Genomic DNA, 21,155 nt, shown 5'->3' on the forward strand with positions numbered 1-21,155 from the left:
TCAATCCCAACAAGCCTTCTCCAAGGCACATTGTATTAAAGCTGTCTAAAATCAACAACAAAGAAAGAATCCTCAAGGCAGCCAGGGAAAAGAAGATGGTAACCTACAAAGGAAAGCCCATTAGATTATCATCAGATTTTTCAGCAGAAACTCTACAAGCCAGGAGGCAGTGGGACCAAACATTGAAATTATTGAAAGAGAGAAATTATGAGCCAAGAATAATATATCCAACAAAGATATTCTTTAGATATCAAGGAGGAATAAAGACCTTTGCAGACATACAGAAGCTGAGAAAATTTTCTAATACACAATCTGCACTAAAAGAAATACTATAGGAGGCTATTCGACTACCATCAACAGGGACAATTTGTGGTAACCAAAACATAAATAGGGGAAGAGTAAAGGCCTGAACCGGAATATGGAAATGGAGGAAGTAAGCATGCTGAACAAAATGGAATACCCTAAATATCAAACTTTCTTTTACATAAACTTAAGGGTAACCACTCAAAAAATATCCAGAACTGAAATATACACCAGTATAAAAGAAGAAACAGAGGGAAAAATCATAGAATATCACCACACAGAAATAATAGACAACAAAAAGGCAAAGAAACAATGGAGACACAGCCTTACCAGAAAACTAAAGATAGAATGACAGGAAATCCTTATGTATCAATAATCACCCTAAATGTAAATGCTTGAACTCACCAATAAAAAGGCACACAGTAGCAGATTGGATCAGAAAACTAAACCCAACCATATGCTGTCTCCAAGAGATACATCTCAGCTACAAGGACAAGCATAGACTCAAAGTGAAAGGGTGGAAATTGACACTCGAAGCAAATGGCACCCAGAGAAAATCAGGTGTAACCATAATGATATCAGATAAAACAGACTTCAGGATGAAAAAGGTAACATGAGACAAAGACAGACATTTCATAATGGTAAAGGGGACTATGCAACAAAAAGACATAACAGTCATCAATATTTATGCCCCCAATCAGGGAGCACCTAAATATACCAAGCAACTACTAACAGAACTAAAGGGAGAAATTGACCAAAACACAATTATACTAGGGGACTTAAATACATCATTGACAGCTATGGATAGATCATCCAAACAGAAGATAAATAACGAAATCGCAGCCCTAAATGACACATTAGATGAATTGGACATAATTGACATATATAGAGCACTTCATCCTAAAACATCAGGCTATACATTCTTTTCTAGTGTACATGGAACATTCTCAAGGATAGACCATATATTGGGACACAAAATCAGCCTCAGCAAATTTACGAAGATTGAAATCATACCAAGCATATTCTCTGATCACAAAGCTTTGAAATTGGATATCCACTGCAAAAATAAAGCAGGAAAAAACACAAATACATGGAGATTAAACAACATACTTTTAAAGAACGACTGGGTCAAAGAAGAAATTAGAGGAGAGCTCAAAAGATACATAGAAACAAATGACAATGAAAATACATCCTACCAAAATTTTTGGGATGCCGCAAAAGCAGTTTTAAGAGGGAAATTTATATCATTACAGGCCGATCTCAAGAAACAAGAAAAATCCCAAATAAATAACCTCATGTTACACCTTAAAAAACTAGAAAAAGAAGAACAAGCGAAACCCAAGGTCAGCAGAAGAAAGGAAATAACAAAAATCAGAGCAGAACTAAATGAAATAGAGAACAAAAAGACAATAGAAAAAATTAATGTGACAAAAAGCTGGTTCTTTGAAAAGATTAACAAAATCGACAAACCCTTGGCTAGACTAACTAAGATAAAAAGAGAGAAGACACTAATTAACAAAATCAGAAATGAAAAAGGAGAAGTTATCACGGACACCACAGAAATACAAAGGATTATCCAAGAATACTATGAAGGACTATATGCCACCAAATTTAATAACTTAGAAGAAATGGACAAGTTCTTAGAAACATATAGCCTTCCAAGGCTGAATGATGAAGAACTGGAAAATCTTAACAGGCTGATCACCAGTAAGGAAATTGAATCAGTCATCAAAAACCTTCCCAAAATCAAAAGTCCTGGACCAGATGGCTTCACCAGTGAATTCTACCAAACCTTCAAAGAGGATCTAATACCAATCCTGCTCAAACTCTTCCAAAAAATTGAAGAAGAGTCAGTACTCCCTAACTCATTTTATGAGGCCAACATTACCCTGATACCAAAACCTGGTAAGGACAACACAAAAAAAGAAAACTACAGACCTATATCTCTGATGAATACAGATGCAAAAATCCTAAACAAAATTCTAGCAAATAGAATACAACAATGCATTAAAAAGATTATTCATCACGACCAAGTGGGGTTCATCCCCGGGGCACAAGGATGGTTCAACATTCGCAAATCCATCAATGTGATACATCACATAAACAAAATAAAGGACAAAAATCATATGATTCTATCAATTGATGCAGAAAAAGCATTTGACAACATAAAACATCCATTTATGATTAAAATGCTTAATAAAATAGGTATAGAAGGAAAATACCTTAACATAATAAAGGCCATATATGACAAGCCTTCAGCTAATCTCATAATTAATGGTGAAAAACTGAAGCCCTTTGCTCTACGTTCAGGAACACGACAGGGCTGTCCCCTATCACCTCTGCTTTTCAACATAGTGTTGGAAGTCCTTGCCAGAGCCATCAGGCAAGAGAAAGAAATAAAAGGCATCCAAATTGGGAATGGAGAAGTTAAATTATCACTCTCTTTGCAGATGACATGATGCTATATATGGAAAACCCTAAAGACTCCACCAAAAAGCTGTTAGAAACAATCAACAAATACAGTAAAGTTTCTGGCTACAAAATCAATGTACAAAAGTCCATTGCATTCCTATATACTAACAATGAAATCTCAGAAAAAGAAATACAAAAAACACTTCCCTTTGCAATTGCAGCAAAAAGAATAAAATACCTAGGAATAAACTTAACCAAGGATGTGAAGGACCTATATGCTGAAAATGATAAGACATTTTTGAAAGAAATTAAAGAAGACACAAAGAAATGGAAAGACATTCCGTGCTCATGGATTGGAAGAATCAACATAGTTAAAATGGCCATATTACCCAAAGCAATATACAGATTAAATGCAATCCCCATGAAAATCCCCATGGCATTTTTAAAAAAAATAAAACAAAAAAATCATCAGATTTGTTTGGAATCACAAAAGACCCCGAATAGACAAAGCAATCTTAAGAAAAACCAACAATACTGAAGGTATCGCACTCCCTGACTTTAGCTTGTACTACAGGGCTACAATAATCAAAACAGCAGTTAGTGGCAGAAAAACAGACACATAGATCAATGGACTAGAATTGAGAACCCAGAAATAAAACCACATAAATATGGACAGATAATTTTTGACAAAGAAGCTAAAAACATACAATGGAGGAAAGACAGCCTCTTCAATAAATGGTGCTGGGAGAATTGGATAGCCACGTGCGCTATCCAAAGCACAAAGAATGAAACTGGACTGCTATCTGTCACCATGCACCAAAATTAATTCAAAATGGATCAAAGACTTAAGCATAAGACCTGCCACAATAAACTGCATAGAAGAAAACATAGGTACTAAACTTATGGACCTTGGGTTCAAAGAGCATTTTATGAATTTGACTCCAAAGGCAATGGAAGTAAAAGCTAAAATAAACAAATGGGACTGTATGAAACTTAAAAGCTTCTGCACAGCAAAAGAAACCATCGACAAAATAAAAAGGCCACCAACTGAATGGGAGAAGATTTTTGCAAACAGTGTCTCTGATAAGGGGCTAATATCCAAAATATACAAGGAACTCATGAAGCTCAACAACAAAAAAGCAAACAACCCAATTGAAAAATGGGCAGACGACCTGAAGAGACATTTCTCCAAAGAGGACATACAAATGGCAAATAGACATATGAAAAAATGCTCAACATCACTAATCATCAGAGTAATGCAAATAAAAACCACAATGAGATATCACCTCACCCCAGTCAGAATGGCTATCATCAACAACACAAATAGTAACAAGTGTTGGAGAGGCTGTGGAGAGAAAGGAACCCTCATACACTGTTGTTGGGAATGCAGACTGGTGCAGCCGTTATGGAAGGCAGTGTGGAGGTTCCTCAAAAAATTACAAATAGAATTACCATATGACCCAGCAATCCCTCTCCTGGGTATCTACCCAAAAATTCTGAAAAATTTTATACATAAAGACACGTGTGCTCCAATGTTCATTGCAGCTTTGTTTACGGTGTCCAAGACATGGAAACAACCAAAATGTTCTTCGATACATGAATGGATAAAGACGTTGTGGTATATATGCACAATGGAATACTATTCAGCAGTAAGAAAAGATGATATAGGAACATTTGTGACAACATATATGGATCTTGAGAGTATAATTCTAAGCAAAATAAGTCAGATAGAAAAAACAGAGAACTGTATGATTTCACTATATGTGGTGTATAAACCAAAAACAACAAAAGAACAAGACAAACAAATAAGAAACAAAAACTCATAGACACAGACAATAGTTTAGTGGTTACCAGAGGGTAAGAGAGGTGTGGGGGGTGGAAGATGAGGGTAGGGGGAATCAAATATATGGTGATGGAAGAAGAACTGACTCTGGGTGGTGAACACACAATGGGATTTATAGATGATGTAATACAGAATCATACATCTGAAATCTGTGTAATTTCACTAATAATTGTCACCCCAATAAATTAAAAAACAAACAAACAAACAAACCAACCCTCAAAAACAGATGTGTAAGAGACAGGAAAGACAAAAAGAAGCACCAGGAGAAATGAGAGCTATCTTTACTTATGTTGGTAGTCATTACAGAAGAGATGTGGTCATTGGAGAAAATAGTGTCAGTTATTTGAATCATCTAGAGAAGGATTAAGCAGCATGCATTCTGGAAATAGGAAAGCCAACAGCAGTAAACAGGACAATTCTGCACTTGATTTCTTATACATTCGTTCAGCATCTATGTACCAGACATCATTCCAGGCACTGCTGGACTGTACCAAGATGAGTAAAACATGGCCCCTACACTGAGAATGTGTACACTCAAGCTGACAACTCAGAAACATAATTATTTATTATAATTATTATATAATTATATAATATAATTATTATAATTATTATATTATATTATCTTATAATTATTTATTATAAGACAATTTGATGGGTTCAGAAACAAAAATGTATCAGGAACCTGAAAGATGTGTTAACTAAATCTAAGCAAAACTGTCAGAAATGCTTCACGGCAGGAAAAGACATTTAAATGGAAAATGCACTGTATTTTCCCAGATATGGAAAAGGGGTGAGGGTATTCCAGACAGAGACTGCTAAGGCAAGGCGGTTGAAAAATGAAAAAGCTCAGAAGGTGGAGATGAATTAGATAGGATAAAAACTGGGTAGGGGAACAAAGGTAGAAATTAGAGTGGGGCAGTAATCAAAGGTAAAGCGGTAAAGATTGGAGATAGCAAAAATATGGATTCCTTGCACTGTATTAGTTTAGCTATCTGCTTTGCTGTTGAAATCTTATCTCCATCAGAAGAGGGTGCATGTTTATCATTTACCAATATATCCCTAGTGATATGAAAGGGTATCAAAAATAATTGTTAAATAAATGAAAAATCTGAATGAGCTACACATGAAGACACGGGCAGGTGATATCTCTTTTCTATGTTTAAGGAAGAGCACCCAGTAGTCAGGAGGTTAGCCCACAATTTAATTGTCTGAGAAGATTTCTTGTCCAGAATATCTCCCCCACCAAAGAGGATGGGCAATCTAGGTTTTCTGAAGTTTGTTATATAGGCTGAAAAAAGCCCAAGAGTTTCGTTTCCATATATTAAAGTAACAATGAGTGAGATAGAAGAGGAACAAATTGGGTACTCAAAGAAATTACTACAGCAGAGAAATCTTATCGCCTATTTCCCACACTGCAGTCCTGGCAGAGCTTGCTGTTTTTGCTTCATTATAAAGCTGCTTTTGCATATCGAGCTTTGCTCAGTCAGGAGCTGCAACAAAGTAAGAAGAAACTTAAAACACCTGAGGTTATGTTTAAAAAGAAAAAGTGGATTTTACTTCTTTAATCTTACTTTTTAACTGAATGGATTTGAATATGCCATTCCCATTATGATGCACTGGGTTTGTGGTTTTCACAGAAAACAGAATCACCTTTACAGATCTCCATTAGACTAGTGCAAAGATGCTGCTCTAATTGTCTCTTAGCAACTATTACCATGGTTGCAGTTATTCCTCATTTTTGTATAAAATTTTTAAGAAGTTAAAATAAAAGGAAAAGAAAAAAATGGATATAGTTTTGAAGAAGAAAATATAGTTGTCAGAATGCACGTACTTTTATCTTACAATTGGGAATTATAGGATTTGATTGTGTTCAGCTAAACTTGTTTTAGTTATTGCTACAAGAACACTAATTAGAATAGTTTCCACTATTGTAGACACAAACATTTAAAAGCTCAGCTTCTTTAAAAAAGATAAAGCAAAATCTGCTTGATAATTTTAGAGATATAAAATAGATTGTTTTTTCTTAAATAGAAAACCTTAAACAGAAAGCAGCTGCATAAACTTATCTACTGTGGTTTAGGGAAAAGTAAGCAATATTCCTCATTAAATAGAAAAGAGGAAAACTTATTTCTGTGGAATTTTGCCGGTTTTCTTCAAATGTTTAAAAGGCAGTGATTTAACAAAAAAGAAGCAAAATATTCAACTATACTTTTGAGGACACTTTTCTGAGTCTTATAAATATTAAATATAAATATTATGAAAGTATAAATATAAATATGTATAAATCATAGAGTATTTATATTAAATGAATTAAGTAGTTTAGTACAAAAGTGTACTACCTGCCAGTAAATGAAGTGATGCATCTTTTTTAATCACTGGCTTCAGTAAGAAAAGTAATGGAACACATTCACTCCCAATTTTCCCCTTAAGATTCACTACATAATTATATATGATTTTCCTACTGATGATCTAGATTTTCTGCGAGCTCATATACAACTGGTGTCCAATTTAGGATCAGATTGTAGAAGGAAATTAAAGTGGGGTCATTTTTACAAAAAAAAAAAAAAAAGTACGTTTCACACAATCACTGGCAAATGGAAGAAAGATTAAGATTGTAAATACATGGGAAATTTATTTTCTATTTTTTAAGTTTTTCCCCCCAGTGTCATATATATCAAATGATTGTTATATTGTTCCAAAATCCAGGCTTAAATTGTCACTATACTCACTCTATGTCTTTCTTCTAAAGGCACAGAATATATACTAAAAATATATATATTTAGATTCTATTTTTATAATTAATTTTGTATTTATTTTTGCTGATTGTTATCATACTATAAACTTAGAAGTCAAATATTCTAGTATATAAAGATATAATAGTATAGATAAGTTGCAGCTAACACAAGAAAAACAAATTTTCTTTTCTCTGCCCACCATACCATTTTCTTTTCTTATACATGTACACAACACTTCCATTTACTTATTTATTCAACAAACATTTATCCAAAACCTGCTAATTTCCAAGCACTGTATATAACATTAAATCAATTTCAATGCAGCCCTTGCAGGAAGTTCAACTATAAAGGAAAACAGAAGAGCACAAGCAAATAATATAGCACAATTTGGAAATGTGTAATAAAGATGAAAGTAAATTATTGAAAGATGAGTCAGAACTCCCCAGGAAAAAGAGCTGGGAAAGGTCATTCACGGCAAATGACAGGTCCAGAGCAGAGCTCTGAGAGGAAGACACTTGTGTCCAGAAAGTAAGTGAGGGTGGTTGGAACATCACATGCAGAGGACATGAGAAGATGGTCAAGGCAAATTGAAGACAGATTAGGAAGGACCTTGTACTTTACTTAATAGTTTTAAATTCGTCTTAGCATTTAGATTACATTGGATGTTTTTACACATGATGTACTTTGTATTTTAGAATGACAATTCTGATGAAAACATAGAGAAAGGACTGAACGTGGTGACTAAAATAGTGTACCAAATGAGCAACAGTTCTTAATCTTTATACTTTATTTTTTATGTGTCATGTATACAATGTGTAACTTCATTTATTTGACATCTATGTGACAATGTTTATTGAGTGCCTATTATAGGCCACACTAATGTCGTAAGCTCAGAAGAAATCACTGCTCACGGAGCCACTCAATAAACAAACAAATGCATACGTAATACCAAGTAGTGATATGAGATATTATTTACTCAGTGTAGTTATTAAATGTCTACTTTGCCAAACACCATGATATATACTTAACTTAGGTAGTCATAGTCTCTATTATTTTTGTCAAAATTTTGAGAATTTGAACTGATCTAACTGGGGTTGAAAAAAGAAACAAATTTTCTTTCAGCAATTTTAACAGTGTTGCCAGTCATTGTGGATAATAGTCTTTAAATTTTGACTGCCCTATGTAAAATATGGGCAAAACACCTACCAGTGAGCTTGTTAAGCAAATATTCCACACCAACACCAAATAGGAGAATCATGTTTATTAGGGAGAGGCATATTTTTTCCTGCCTTTCCTCTCTTATTTATGACCTTTCGCTTGTTTGTTTTTAAAAATGAATTTGGAGTTAATCATTTGAACAAATGTAAAGAGTTTACTCAGAAAAGTTTTTACTCCTTTATGAAGACAGTGTATCTACTTAACATCTATGTCCTTTCTCTGAATTCATTTCATAGGCACCAGACTCTCTAGTACAGAACTGTTTGAAGTATGACACAACAAATAACTTCAAATGCAACGAAAATATTCTGCTGAAATAAAAATAAAGAGAATAACTCTGGTGTTATATGTCTTCCATATTTAATTCATCACAATTTCATATGTTGGATATAATTACAATCATACAAATTTAAAACCTCATGATCAAAAAGTTACTAGCTGAAGTTGTTAAATAGTGAGGTGCTATTACAAAGTTACGGACAAACCTATTTTAAATGCGCCTCAAATGGTTTAGTTGTGCTTTTATGGTGGGCAAAGATGATCAACACTGTAAAGAAATAAGAAAGTGTCATTAAAACAACTGAAATGTGAAATGTATGTGAAAGTTAAGGAAAGAGATGACTGAAGTGTAATGCCATATAGAAGATGTCCTTAAATAACCTTTTTTCTTTACAATATGTTGTAAATTCCTTTCTGTAGCAACAAATCTACATCATCATTCTTAATGACTGCACAGAATATGTCATGATTTCTTTTTTTTTTTTTTTTAAGATTTTATTGGGGAAGGGGAACAGGACTTTATTGGGGAACAGTGTGTACTGCCAGGACTTTTCCAAGTCAAGTTTTTGTCCTTTTAATCTTAGTTGCAGGGGGCGCAGTTCACCATCCTGGTTGAAGCCTGCGCTCCAACCATCTGAGCCATCTGGCCATCCAGGAGCTGAGTAGCAGCTCATTGACTTCATTCTTTGCAGAGCGTGGAGCTCGCTGGTCCATATGGGAACTGAACCCGCAGACCCGCGTTGCCCAGAGTTCATGCTCTAACCAACTGAGCCTCCCCTATGTCATGATTTCTTAAACAACCTTTTAAGACTGTTCTATAGAACTTGGGATTTTAGTGTACGTTAGCATATTAAAATCTCTAAGAATTCCTACAGCAAAGAACCCTCTGAAACCTTATTTAACCTATTACTGTGTTTCCCCGAAAATAACATTTACCTGGAAAATAAGCCGTAACATGATTTTTCAGGATGACATCCCCTGAACATAAGCCCTAATGTGTCTTTGGGAGCAAAACTTAATATAAGACCCGGTCTTATTTTTGGGGAAACACAGTATGTTGGTGTAAAAGTAATTGAGGTTTTTGCAATTATTTTTAACCTTTTAAACCGCAATTACTTTTGCACCAACCTAATATTAGCCCCCACAAAAGTGACCACAGTACTTTTTTTTTTGTAGTCACCTCATTGCATTTTATTTGCCTTTTTTCCTTTATTCCTTTCTCTTTCTTTCATTCTTTTCTTTTCTTTTTTTTTTTTTTGTGTGATGACAACGATGATTTTATTTTTTTGCCACTGATTTGCCAGGATCTCCCTTTTCTTTCCACATCAAGCCGGAGGGTCAGTCGGCATGCTGGCCTCCTTCTGCCATGCCACACAGCATAGAGTTATACAAGCAAAGAATTTTGGCTAAAATCCAAAAAAAAACATTACCCAGAAAAAAAAGCAAACTGAGTAATACCCAATCATGGGGTTCTGTGAAAAGACTCAGGAGTAGCTGTCAGGCTGTTCGAGTTATGATTCTTCCTTTTTGTTGTTTTGCTTTTGATGTCCCCCCATTGTACACCAACTGTTATTTTTGCTAACGTAAAATCACATCAGATGAAAAAGTAAATGAACAAAATGGCAACTCTGATGTTTAGCAAGATCACCATGGCTACCAGAATATTACCCGGTCAAGTTTTCTTTATAACCCCAAAATAAATATTTATTCTATGACAATATGTTCAATGAGGGATACCTCAAGAAATGAGATATTCTGATTAATAGAAAGTTAATTCTACTACCATTTAAGGAGTTCACATTTTCAAAGAGAACACCATAAAATATATTTAACACTAAACTCTATTGTACATAGTCTAACCTTTAATTGATCACTTTGAGCTTGTCACACAAATAGAATTATTTATTGGATTAAATTGGATTTGCATTAAATTTAGGCTATGTACTTGAACTGTCATTTTAAATATACACCTAGTAAAGTACAAATTGTATGAAACTGAATCCAAATTACTTAAGCTTTTCTGCTAATTACTTTATTATGGATACATGTATAATTTGCAAACCTAGAGTTGGCTGTGTCACATTTGACCTGATAATTCTCCATCTTTGTTCCCTTCCCCAGTCTAGGGCAAAATGGAATTAGGAACACCTTGCATATATGCTGTTATTCAAATAAGCAATATGTTCAAACAGGAGATTTTTTGAAGGAAAGGAACTGTGTCTTTGTTTCATTATGAGAAATCTAGTTTTTCTCATAAACAAGTTTGGCATTCATCAAATATCTAATGTGGTAGAGAATGTCACTCTCATAAGCGTCTGTTTTATTCATTTTGCTCTTATGAAAGATATATTAATATTGGCCACAAATATGTCATTTTTCTGAATTGCTATGGCCTAAGGAAGGCAACAGGGTATAGTAATTAAAAAAGTATGAAAATTGTAGTCTAAGGACCTGGGCTAGAGTCCCAGCTTCATCACTTAATGACTACATTTTTTTTAATGTGTTTGTTTATGAAAGCAAAGCATTACCCCTCTCCCCCTATATCTCATTAGAATTATTTTTATATTGCTTCTTACAAAAGTCTCTTTAATTAAAGAAGAACATGCTGTTCACTGGTTTTTTCAAGCTGTTATGTGTCTTTCAAATTAATAATTACAAATTCCATAGAATATTTTGTGCCTCTTTGCAAATATTTTAAATCACTAAATTAAAATATTATTAACTCAAAATGGATCTCTATTAAGAGATGTTCATAGTTAACATGATGATAATTATGATGTTATTCAAGTTTTTGGGATGTAGAATTTTCAAACCATCATAATTTTCAGAGAGAAGGAGATACAGGTGTATTCTACAATGTGCTTTTCTGCAGCTATTGACAGTTACACAACAGGGTGGAGTGTTATGGAGTGGGAATTAAACACCTGAATTTCAGCTCTTGCTTTTCACTCATAGTTCTAGACCCTATTCAAATCATATCTCTTGTAAGGCCCTCGGTGGGGGAGAGGTGTATATGAAGTTATCTACAATTTGTGATCTGAAAGGATAAAACCGAAGAAAAAAATGCTTTAACACTTGGAATAAAGTCAAAGAAAGAAACAACAGCAAACCAGTATTAAAAATGGGTGTCTTTAATGTACATAAGACAGTATGAAGCAGAAAATCATGTGTCAGGAAAATAAAGAATTTATTAAATAAAGATACTAGTTCGTACCTAATTCTCTATGTAAGAGAATAAACCTTTTTTTAATTAAATTTAGATATCTAAATCAAAGTATGGTATTTTATGCAACTTGAGTTCTTGATTATACCTAGAGATTAGGGACTCAGAACATAACATAGGTATGTGATACCACAGAGATGAAAAGCTTGGGACACTTACCCAAAATGTGTTTTTTACATTATCAATTTCACTGCCACATTGGCATTTTTTTTTTTTTTAATTTGGAGATTGTCTTAGTTTGGTTCTGCCCAGAAGCAGACCTAAAGACAAGGATTTATGTGTCATCAGTTGGTTTGGTAGGTGAAGAACATGCTGGAAGCAGAGTGAAGAATTACAATTAATAAAAGGAGCATTTATCTAACAAATTACTATGTGGATGACAGGGACTTAATCTTATTTGAAATTAATGTAAATGAATTACTGGAGGTAGTGTAGAACATACATGTCAGAATCATCTCACATGTAAGGGCAAGGGAGTTGGAGTATTGAGGCACCAGCTCCTGTCACTCATTGTATGAGGGTGGCTGGGGAGGAGGTCATTCATTAATCCTCTGTCACTTCTAACCTGGTCTCCCCCCACCACTCAACCCCCAAGGGCAAAGTGGGCTCTAGACATCAGAGAAGACCCTGAGTCCGGGAAATTCATGTGCTGGCAGTGAGAAGGTGAGCGAATATGCATTGCAATGGTAAGAGGAAAAACATAGAAAGGGCATCAGGAGTGTCTCTTACAGCGACTGATGATATAGACATAGCACTTGAAGTCTGTACAAGACTCTAGAGACCAAAGAACTCTACCCCCAACATCTTTGAGTGGTCGTCAGTCAGCCTCTGGGAACTTCCAGAGAGATCACTATTTTGAGAGGTAGCCACTCACTTTATGGGGAACTCTCTTCGCCTCTCTTTCCCCTAAAAAAGAGTTTGTCTTTTTACAATTTCTAACATCTCCACTTATAAAAGAAAATATGAAATACATGCACACTGTATGCGTGCTCGCGCGCACCTCTTTTTCTTAAAATATTTGATGAGCTCTCTCAGTCTCTATCTTCTTAAATCTCTTCTCACACTAAACAGCCTCAGTTCTTTTTGGTCTGAGGTTCTTTATTTTCCTCTCCCCATCTGGGCATCACACCCTTCAGAACTGAAATCCTTCTGCTATCTCACAAGGTTGTAATTTAAGTCTGCAGCTTGTTTGCAAAAACCCCTTGCCTTGTGTTTTTCTTTTTATGGAACTGAAGAAAACTAATTAAATAAACTAAAGTTTTATGTTTGTAATATTTTGAAGCATCTTAAAAATCGCATTCAGGGGACATTTGGGAGTGTGAAATTTCCTTAGGAAAAAATGATTAGTAAGAGTGACTGCCCTCATTACAATAAGTTTCCATCATTTACCAGGCATCAGGTCCCTAACACCACCAAATATGTCGTGCTATTTTCTCCATGTCATTGAATTCTCTAGAACATGATAACAACTGGGAGAAGAATTTACAGTTGATTTACAAAATCAATTTAAAAGGAAAACCAAAATCATTCATACTCAAATGTGCTATTGCAGATCTTTAGCTTAAAGATGGTGCTCAATATAACAATCGCAGCTTCATAATAATAGTTCCAGGTGAAAATATATCAGCTCTTATCTTGAAAGACTCTAGGTGCTTTATAAACCATTGATACATAAAGGATTAACATAAAATCTAATTGAGAATTGAAGACCAAACTCTATTCATTTGTGAGTCTCAAATTGATGTTACTAGTTTGTGACATTTATATTCTCATTAACTTCTTATTCATCCAATCAATATTTATTTAGCAGCTATTCTCCTTTAAAAACTACCTCGTTCACGCAACCAAATGATACCACTACTCCGCCCACAGCTCTTCCTTTCCTCTGCTCTGTATTGCAGTCATTTGTTTGAGTCTTATCCCCTTATGAGATCCTGTAACAGCAATACTAACTTAATTATCTTTATAATCCCTGAATCTCCTAACCTCAAACTACACAAAGGAGACATTTATTGAACTAAATTTATTTGAAGATGAAGCTAAGATGGAAAAGTGTCCTGGATTTGTTTTTCCCGAATTTTAATAAATATATAAAGATTTAAAAGTCACACTTATAGAAATTGATTATACCATAATTTGTTAATAAAACAACTGCAGTTATGGCATCTGACACCTACCTTACTAATATACCAGTATATAGGCCTGATTTTATAACTGAATCATTTGACCAACACCATGGATATTCCTAAACAACTATTTACTTCCTAAAAAATAAATAAGACAAAGTAATTAAAGGGACCAATTAATCACTTTTCCTAAGTGTTTTAGTCTTGTAAAGATTTCAAAGCACTCCTTTGAAAGTGTATGATCAGTGTAACTTGTATATCCTTCCTAACCCATTCTTTAGAACTCTACTTCAGACATTTGATCATTATTCTTTCTCTAGTTTCATCTTCTGTTTCTTTTAAGAAGATGAAAAGAATGGAGATGCAGCATTTCTACGCTTACATTTTTCTGTCTTTATGAAGGGTCATAATTAATCATTACAACCAGGCTCACCCTAGGCATTGTTTTCCATTGACAACTTGGCCAAAACACCCAAATGAAGGTAGTGCTATTTTATATTCATATCATTCACTTCAAGCTATTGCTTTCTCCTCTTTATAAAAGAATAGCATTAGATATACAGAGACACATGTGTTTTTCATCCAAATTCAAGTCTCTCAGACTTAATTTTTTTAATGAGATAGTCTTTACTTTAGTTGAGATGATGAAAGCCATGCAAAACAACAACCATGATGTCAATTTCACATAATCATTTTTGTTTTTAAATTAAATAAATGACACTCTAAGTATAGGATACTTTACTATGGAGCATAAATTGGATCTTTTTCACAGAGAAACTTCATCTAGTGGTGGGTGTTTGGCAGAGGAACCAAGATCTTGTCTTAAACTATAGCCACCCAAGGTCGGGGTGGTGAGTGTTCAAAGGCAATGAGGCCTTCGCAACAGTGTGTGCAGCATGTTTGTTTTTTCCCAGCCAGGATCTGGCTCAGCAAAATGTGGTGTTCTTTCTAGCATCACCAGCCAGGTAAATAAATCTGCGGATCACTGCTCCCTGAGGCCTCAGTTCCCACAATATTGATGCATATCAAACTCTGCAGGGCCTTTTCTGCCAGGATTTTTGTCACTTTCAGTTCTTTGTGGTTTCTGTAAGTCGTCAGCCCTTGAAAATGTATTACATAAGCTTTAAATTTATTACATTTATTTGGTAGGCAATCAGGAACTGACTGATTTCTTTATGGAGACACCTACTGCAGAATTTCCACTGGTCCCACATCTTTTGAACATTTATAAGTGTTTACACTTTAAATAAATTGTAAAGAAAACAGGATAATTGAGGCTACACAGAAATCACAAGCTGAGGGCGCTGAGAAAGAAGAGGCAAGATGAGTATGCAAGCTTAAGGAGTGTGCAAAAATGGCTTAAATAACCACATCAGAGAAAGTTATAGAGAAACAGTGAGGGATAAATAATGGATAGCCCAATGGCAACAATTCCTACTAAAATCAAATAGTAGGAATCTCTAGTAAACTCAATTATAGTATGAAGTTTCCCAACTGAGTACCAACCATTCTATTCCTTGATAATTACCTTTTGCACAAACTGTAGCTGAGATCCCCCCAAAATAAGAGTGCCCAAGCCTACTAATCCCATACTAAATCATTTGGGTTTGGATTACCCATTATGATGACAAATGAATCTCTTTCTTTACTGAGCTTTCTTTATAATCCCATCTATTTATTGCTTGTCTTCATCTTTATGGTGAGATTGCCAGGGAAATTCAGTTTTAGATAAACTGTAGATGATATAAATCTGGCAATATGAAACATGTAGAAATGCTATGTAAAATTCATAGCTAAGCTTCCAAGAAAGAAAATCTTCAGAATAGAAAGTGACTGAGCTAAATGAAGTTGCTAGGTTGGGTAGCCTGGCTGGGGATTTAACGCTCACCTGGGAACAGACCTTTGAGCTTAATCAAGGCAATAAATTATATCTTAGATACCATATTAAGCTGGACTATTGAGAGAAGAATAGAAGAAAATCTACTACCAGTACCCGCACAAGGAATCAACTAAGTGTTTTCTATCTTGGCTTGGGCTTAGTTTGATGAGGGAGATATCATCTATGGCTTGGATTTAGTTTGATGAGGGATATATCATCTATGAGAATTTGTCTTCTTTAGACAGACTGTATTTTGAATTTATACCATACACTGTGATCTGAAATCTGGAAACTGAGAAATTATCATGAAAGTGGCCCTTGGCTAGTGACAGCAACATTGCAGTATTTGTTAGAAGCAAACACAAAATGTCTTTGAAGAAATATTGGTTGAGAATATTCCAGAATTGTTGAAGGCAATCCTCATAGTCAGGAACCACAACAAATTCTGAACCATCCATAAACAAAAAGTAAAGAGTAAAAATCCAAATTCATGGTAGTGAAATTACACAACCTTAAAGACAAATAGGTCTTAAGTGTAATCAAACAGAAAACATGAGTTAAGCAGTGGTTCCATTTCACTGATAGCCATGTTTGCAAAACTCTTCCAGCACAATTCATATGTTCTGGATTTAAATCGGGTTTCTCTGTATTTCCTACACGAGTCACTAATTTACAAAGAAATATTTTAGAGGATATTAAAATGCTAAAAACAATTTAATTTTTTTTTGATGACAAAAGTACGTGAAAATCTTATATTGTATTTTTACCTTTGAGTACATCAGTTACAAAGCTGTTCATTAGTAACTATCATTAGATTTATTTCCCATTGAAGGAAATTTTCCATTTTACAGAAAATAAGAGTTTTAATTACTAATGCAAAAATAAAGTTATACAATTTTTAAATCCCATTCTTTCTTTTTCTTCAAATTTCTGAGTTTCTAATTTCCTAAAAATTCCTAAAAACATTCTTAGAGGGGAAAAAAAGGAATCTAGCAAAGAGAAAAGTCTCCTGGTGATATTTTGTCATTATTTTTATTAGAAGAAAGTATTGTTGTATCCATATGTAGGTGAAAATTAAGTATTCTGTGGTATCAGAGGTGTCTAAAAACAGAAAAATCTTGCTTGCTGCTCACAACAAAAATCCAATCTACTCACAGAAAATCATTCTTACCAGTCAAAGACACCTAACAGTTTATTGTGCATTTCAATAAATCATCAGTAAATTATGTACATCTAAATTCTTTGGACCAAAATCACTTTAAGTTTCTTATGTTTATATATATGTGTACATACATGTAGTTATATTAGTTTGTTTTATACTATTGGTTTGTTTTATAACTTTGTCATTCTCTTTGAAGGGATTGTAGCATAGTAGTTTTCTGACACAGGTCTAGTGAAATAATTGGTCATTTATATATACAGTGATTGAAATTAGAGGGATTTTTTTTTTACTTTAACCATTTAATTTTTAACGTGGCTTATAAATTCCTTCTAATTAGGATAAATCACTTATTAGAGGGATTTTTTTTTTACTTTAACCATTTAATTTTTAACGTGGCTTATAAATTCCTTCTAATTAGGATAAATCACTTTTACAAGGATAATTATATCTATTTCTCATCATGTCTCCACAAGGAATTATGCTCAAATAGTTAAAATTCTAATTTTAAAAAATATAATCATTCAGTAAAGTTAAATTGGTTTTCTCTTATTTCCTTATATCTTCACAGATTGTAAGTGTTGGAAAGCATGTTAAAGGCTACCATTATATCATTGCAAATTTGGTAAGAACTCTTTATTTTCTATTTTTCATAAGAATTTCTCAGGCATTCAAGATTATTTCAACTGTGCCTTAAAATAATGTTCCAATAAATGATTACACTGTATTACTTACTAAGCTTTTTATAACATAGGATAATATTTTTATTATAATGATCATTATATTGCTCATGTAGAATTCAGTATAGTTTGATGCAGGTTAGTTTGCTATCTGCCAAAGTGACCTTTAAAACTAATTACAATGTTTGCTTTGCTATGATATCATTTGGCAAATTAAGTAATGGCCTTTTCTCTGTGTAAATGATAAATGTGCTACTCTATGAATAAAGATTGCCAATGCTTAGCAGTATTACCAGAATGATGGAAACTGATGACTCATGTTCTCTAATTTTAAGAAAAACAAGATTGAAATGGCTATTTAAGGAAGGCTTTTGATTGTGAGTAATTCAAACTTTGCTTAATTATGTCAACTTTTCACATATTAAATACAGTTGGTTATTGAACAAGATACATATATTTGTACAAAATTCTTAAAAGCTTAAGGAAAGTCCTTTTGGATTTGTTGGCAAGGGTCACTAGGTATTTCTTATTAACTTTGCAGTGTAGGGGTTAAACTAGCCATGCAGAGTGGCATTCTCCTTGCTTTATTGGAGTACCATCTGCCCCAAGGGCTTGATCTCTAAAGAGGTTTATCTTAAAGAAGTTCAGAATGTTTTACCTTTTTTCTCTTCCCCTGCCACATATTTCTTTGGTGAGGATCTTGTGCTTGAAGAAGGAAAGGAACCAAAGGCCGCAAAAGAGATTGAGATGCAGTCCTATCATGTAGCAAGTGGCCCATCACACTTTGAGAAAGGAATTTTCAGTCTTTATTGAACTGGGTTTCGTTATGGTGTAGAGATATTAAAATGCAGCAGTAGAGTGTGAATTCATATTGCATTGTGTTTCTTGAATAAAGTATAATTAGGGTACTTAATGGAGTAGCATGAAAATACTGAGAAATTTTTATTTGTCTTTTCCATTACTTTTAGAAGGCCCATAATCTGGATGTTTTAATATATTTTGTTATATATATATATATATATATATATATATATATATATATATATATCTTAAAGTTAATATATTCTGGTATCACTATAAGAGAAAAATAACCTTATGTTTACAGAATGTCTGCATTTACAATGACATTATATAAGGAGATTCTAGCAAACAGAAGGATTTGACATCTATTCTTTCCAAATGATAGAATTGAGGGGGAAAAAAAAAGTCAAGATGTTATAGACTTTCAGGCCAGAAATGAACTGCTGACATTGATGATTCATTTGGAAAGAATTAATGGTTATAAAATTCTAATGGGTATCACAGCCTGTCTTAAACAGCCCTAGTACATGGTAGCATACTTAAGTTATCTTTATGACTAAGTAACAACATAGGAAGTAGAAAAAAATTATGCTTGTATGAAGGAATACAATCATCACTCTCACTAAAAATAACCAATCTTTTACCACATGTAGTTGATATTAATGTAACACTTGACTTGGCCAGTAACTCATGCATATGTATGTACATTATAATGTATTAATATGGATTCTATTGACTTATTCATTTATCCCTAGATAACTGTGACTTTCAAAAGCATACTCACTTTTGTTTCATCGGGCTAATCAACAGCTATTTCTTGAGAACTATGTTCATAGGTTTCCCAGGTGTGAAATAAATCCAGTTTATTATTATTATTATTATTATTATTATTATTATTAGTTAGTGTTGAAAAACTGAATGATTTTCCCCTAAGGTCAGGAACAATACAAGGATGTCCCTCTCATCATTTTGATCAAATATGGTATGAAGTTTCTAGCAAAGGATACTGGGCAAGAAAATAAATAAAAGGGATCCAGATTGAGAAAGAAGATTTTTATGTATAGAAAATTCTAAGGAATCTAATAAAAAGCTATGAAAACTAATAAATGGATTTAGCAGGGTTGCAGGATATAAGGTCAATATACAAAAATCTATGTATTTCTATACACTAGCAACAAACATTCTGAAAGTTAAGAAAATAATTCCATTTCTAACTTACAATTTCAATTTACAATTAATGGAGAACTGTTATTTACCCAACTCATCAAGACTGATTTAATTGGAGAGACCAAGATGGAGACATAGGGATTTTCTGGACATCTTTCCTCCCACACATGGAGCAATGCTTCTGAGAGAAATGCAGAGAAACTGACAGAAATGACTCCTACACATCAAGCAATTAAAAAAATAACTATGTCAGAATGGGTAGGAAAGGCTAAGATACATTCTGTCCACAAACACTATTCCTAGCATGATGCCAAACAACCTGGAGGGACTCCCCAACTCCCATCTTCTGCATGAGGAGTAAGGATTTGGACCACACGTTTAACACTTCAGCTTTCAAAGCTGCCACTCACCAGACTGGACTCCTCCTCCCCAACATTTAGCTATGAAAGCCAATGGGACAAGTGTCCATAAGGCCCACAGTATTATAGAAAATAAGGGGGCCATTCTTAATGGCCACATGAGCACTTGTTATGACTATCCTCACAAACAGAAGAGGCAAAAATATCCATCTCCCAATCTTTTCCTGGAAGAGGGTTGACTATATATTTTGCAACCGGCTACCCGACAGTCCATCTTCAAGGTTCTAGCTGCACACATCTAGGGGTTGTCTGTGATCCTCCACGGAGCCCAGGGGAACTGAGCTGGTGGGCATTTCTTCCACATTCTCCCTCTAGCTTGCTCTCACTGTAAAGCCATGTTGCCAACATTGCCAACATGTGTCTGGAAGGAAATTGTATGCATACTTGGCATCTCACTTTTTGGCTGATGCTGCCCAAAGACAACCTAATCTGATAGCCAAATGAGCTTGCATTCACAAGTCCCACAGGACTGTAGCAAACAATGAAGCATTTAACAGATGTGCATGAGAGTACTTGACAAGGCTATCCCCCAAAATCTCAGTACAGAGGAAACAGACAAAATGCCCTTTTTCCAATCTTTCCTTAAATGGATTTGACTACATACTTTACTTTGCAGCTTGTAAAGGTCAGGCTTATAATCACCTGCATCTAAGTGCTTACTGTGTTCCTCTCCTTTAGTTCACTGACAGGCCTTGGCACAGCCTCAGATACTGGGAGTCACTAAAAACAAAGCAGGCAGCTTGAGCAGTTGCTCGGGTTTTAAAGAAAACTAGGAGATTAATCTGGACTGGTTTACCCAAAAGAGAGTTCAAAATAACAGTCATAAAAATGCTTCCTGATGTCAAAAGAACAACACACAAACAAAATGAGAATTTCAACAAAGAGATAGAAAATATAAAAATGTACTAAAG

The 21,155-nt window shown here is 34.2% G+C and overlaps 1 protein-coding gene across 7 annotated transcripts in view; it reads left to right on the plus strand.

Annotated features, from left to right (window-relative positions):
• Positions 1-21,155, plus strand: part of GRIA4 (glutamate ionotropic receptor AMPA type subunit 4) — a 393,116-nt gene that overhangs the window by 278,980 nt on the left and 92,981 nt on the right. For all 7 annotated transcript variants that reach the window (XR_013994147.1, XR_013994148.1, XM_081062108.1 and 4 more), the window contains exon 6: positions 17,749-17,802. Coding sequence is in view for 5 of the 7 variants with exons in the window: in XM_081062108.1 (XP_080918234.1) it covers positions 17,749-17,802 (54 nt within the window). In the remaining 2 variants the exon portion in view is untranslated. The remainder of the gene's footprint in view (positions 1-17,748; positions 17,803-21,155) is intronic.

The sequence above is a fragment of the Rhinolophus hipposideros genome (genome assembly GCF_964194185.1).
Source record: "Rhinolophus hipposideros genome assembly, chromosome: 10".
Taxonomy (NCBI): domain Eukaryota; kingdom Metazoa; phylum Chordata; class Mammalia; order Chiroptera; family Rhinolophidae; genus Rhinolophus; species Rhinolophus hipposideros.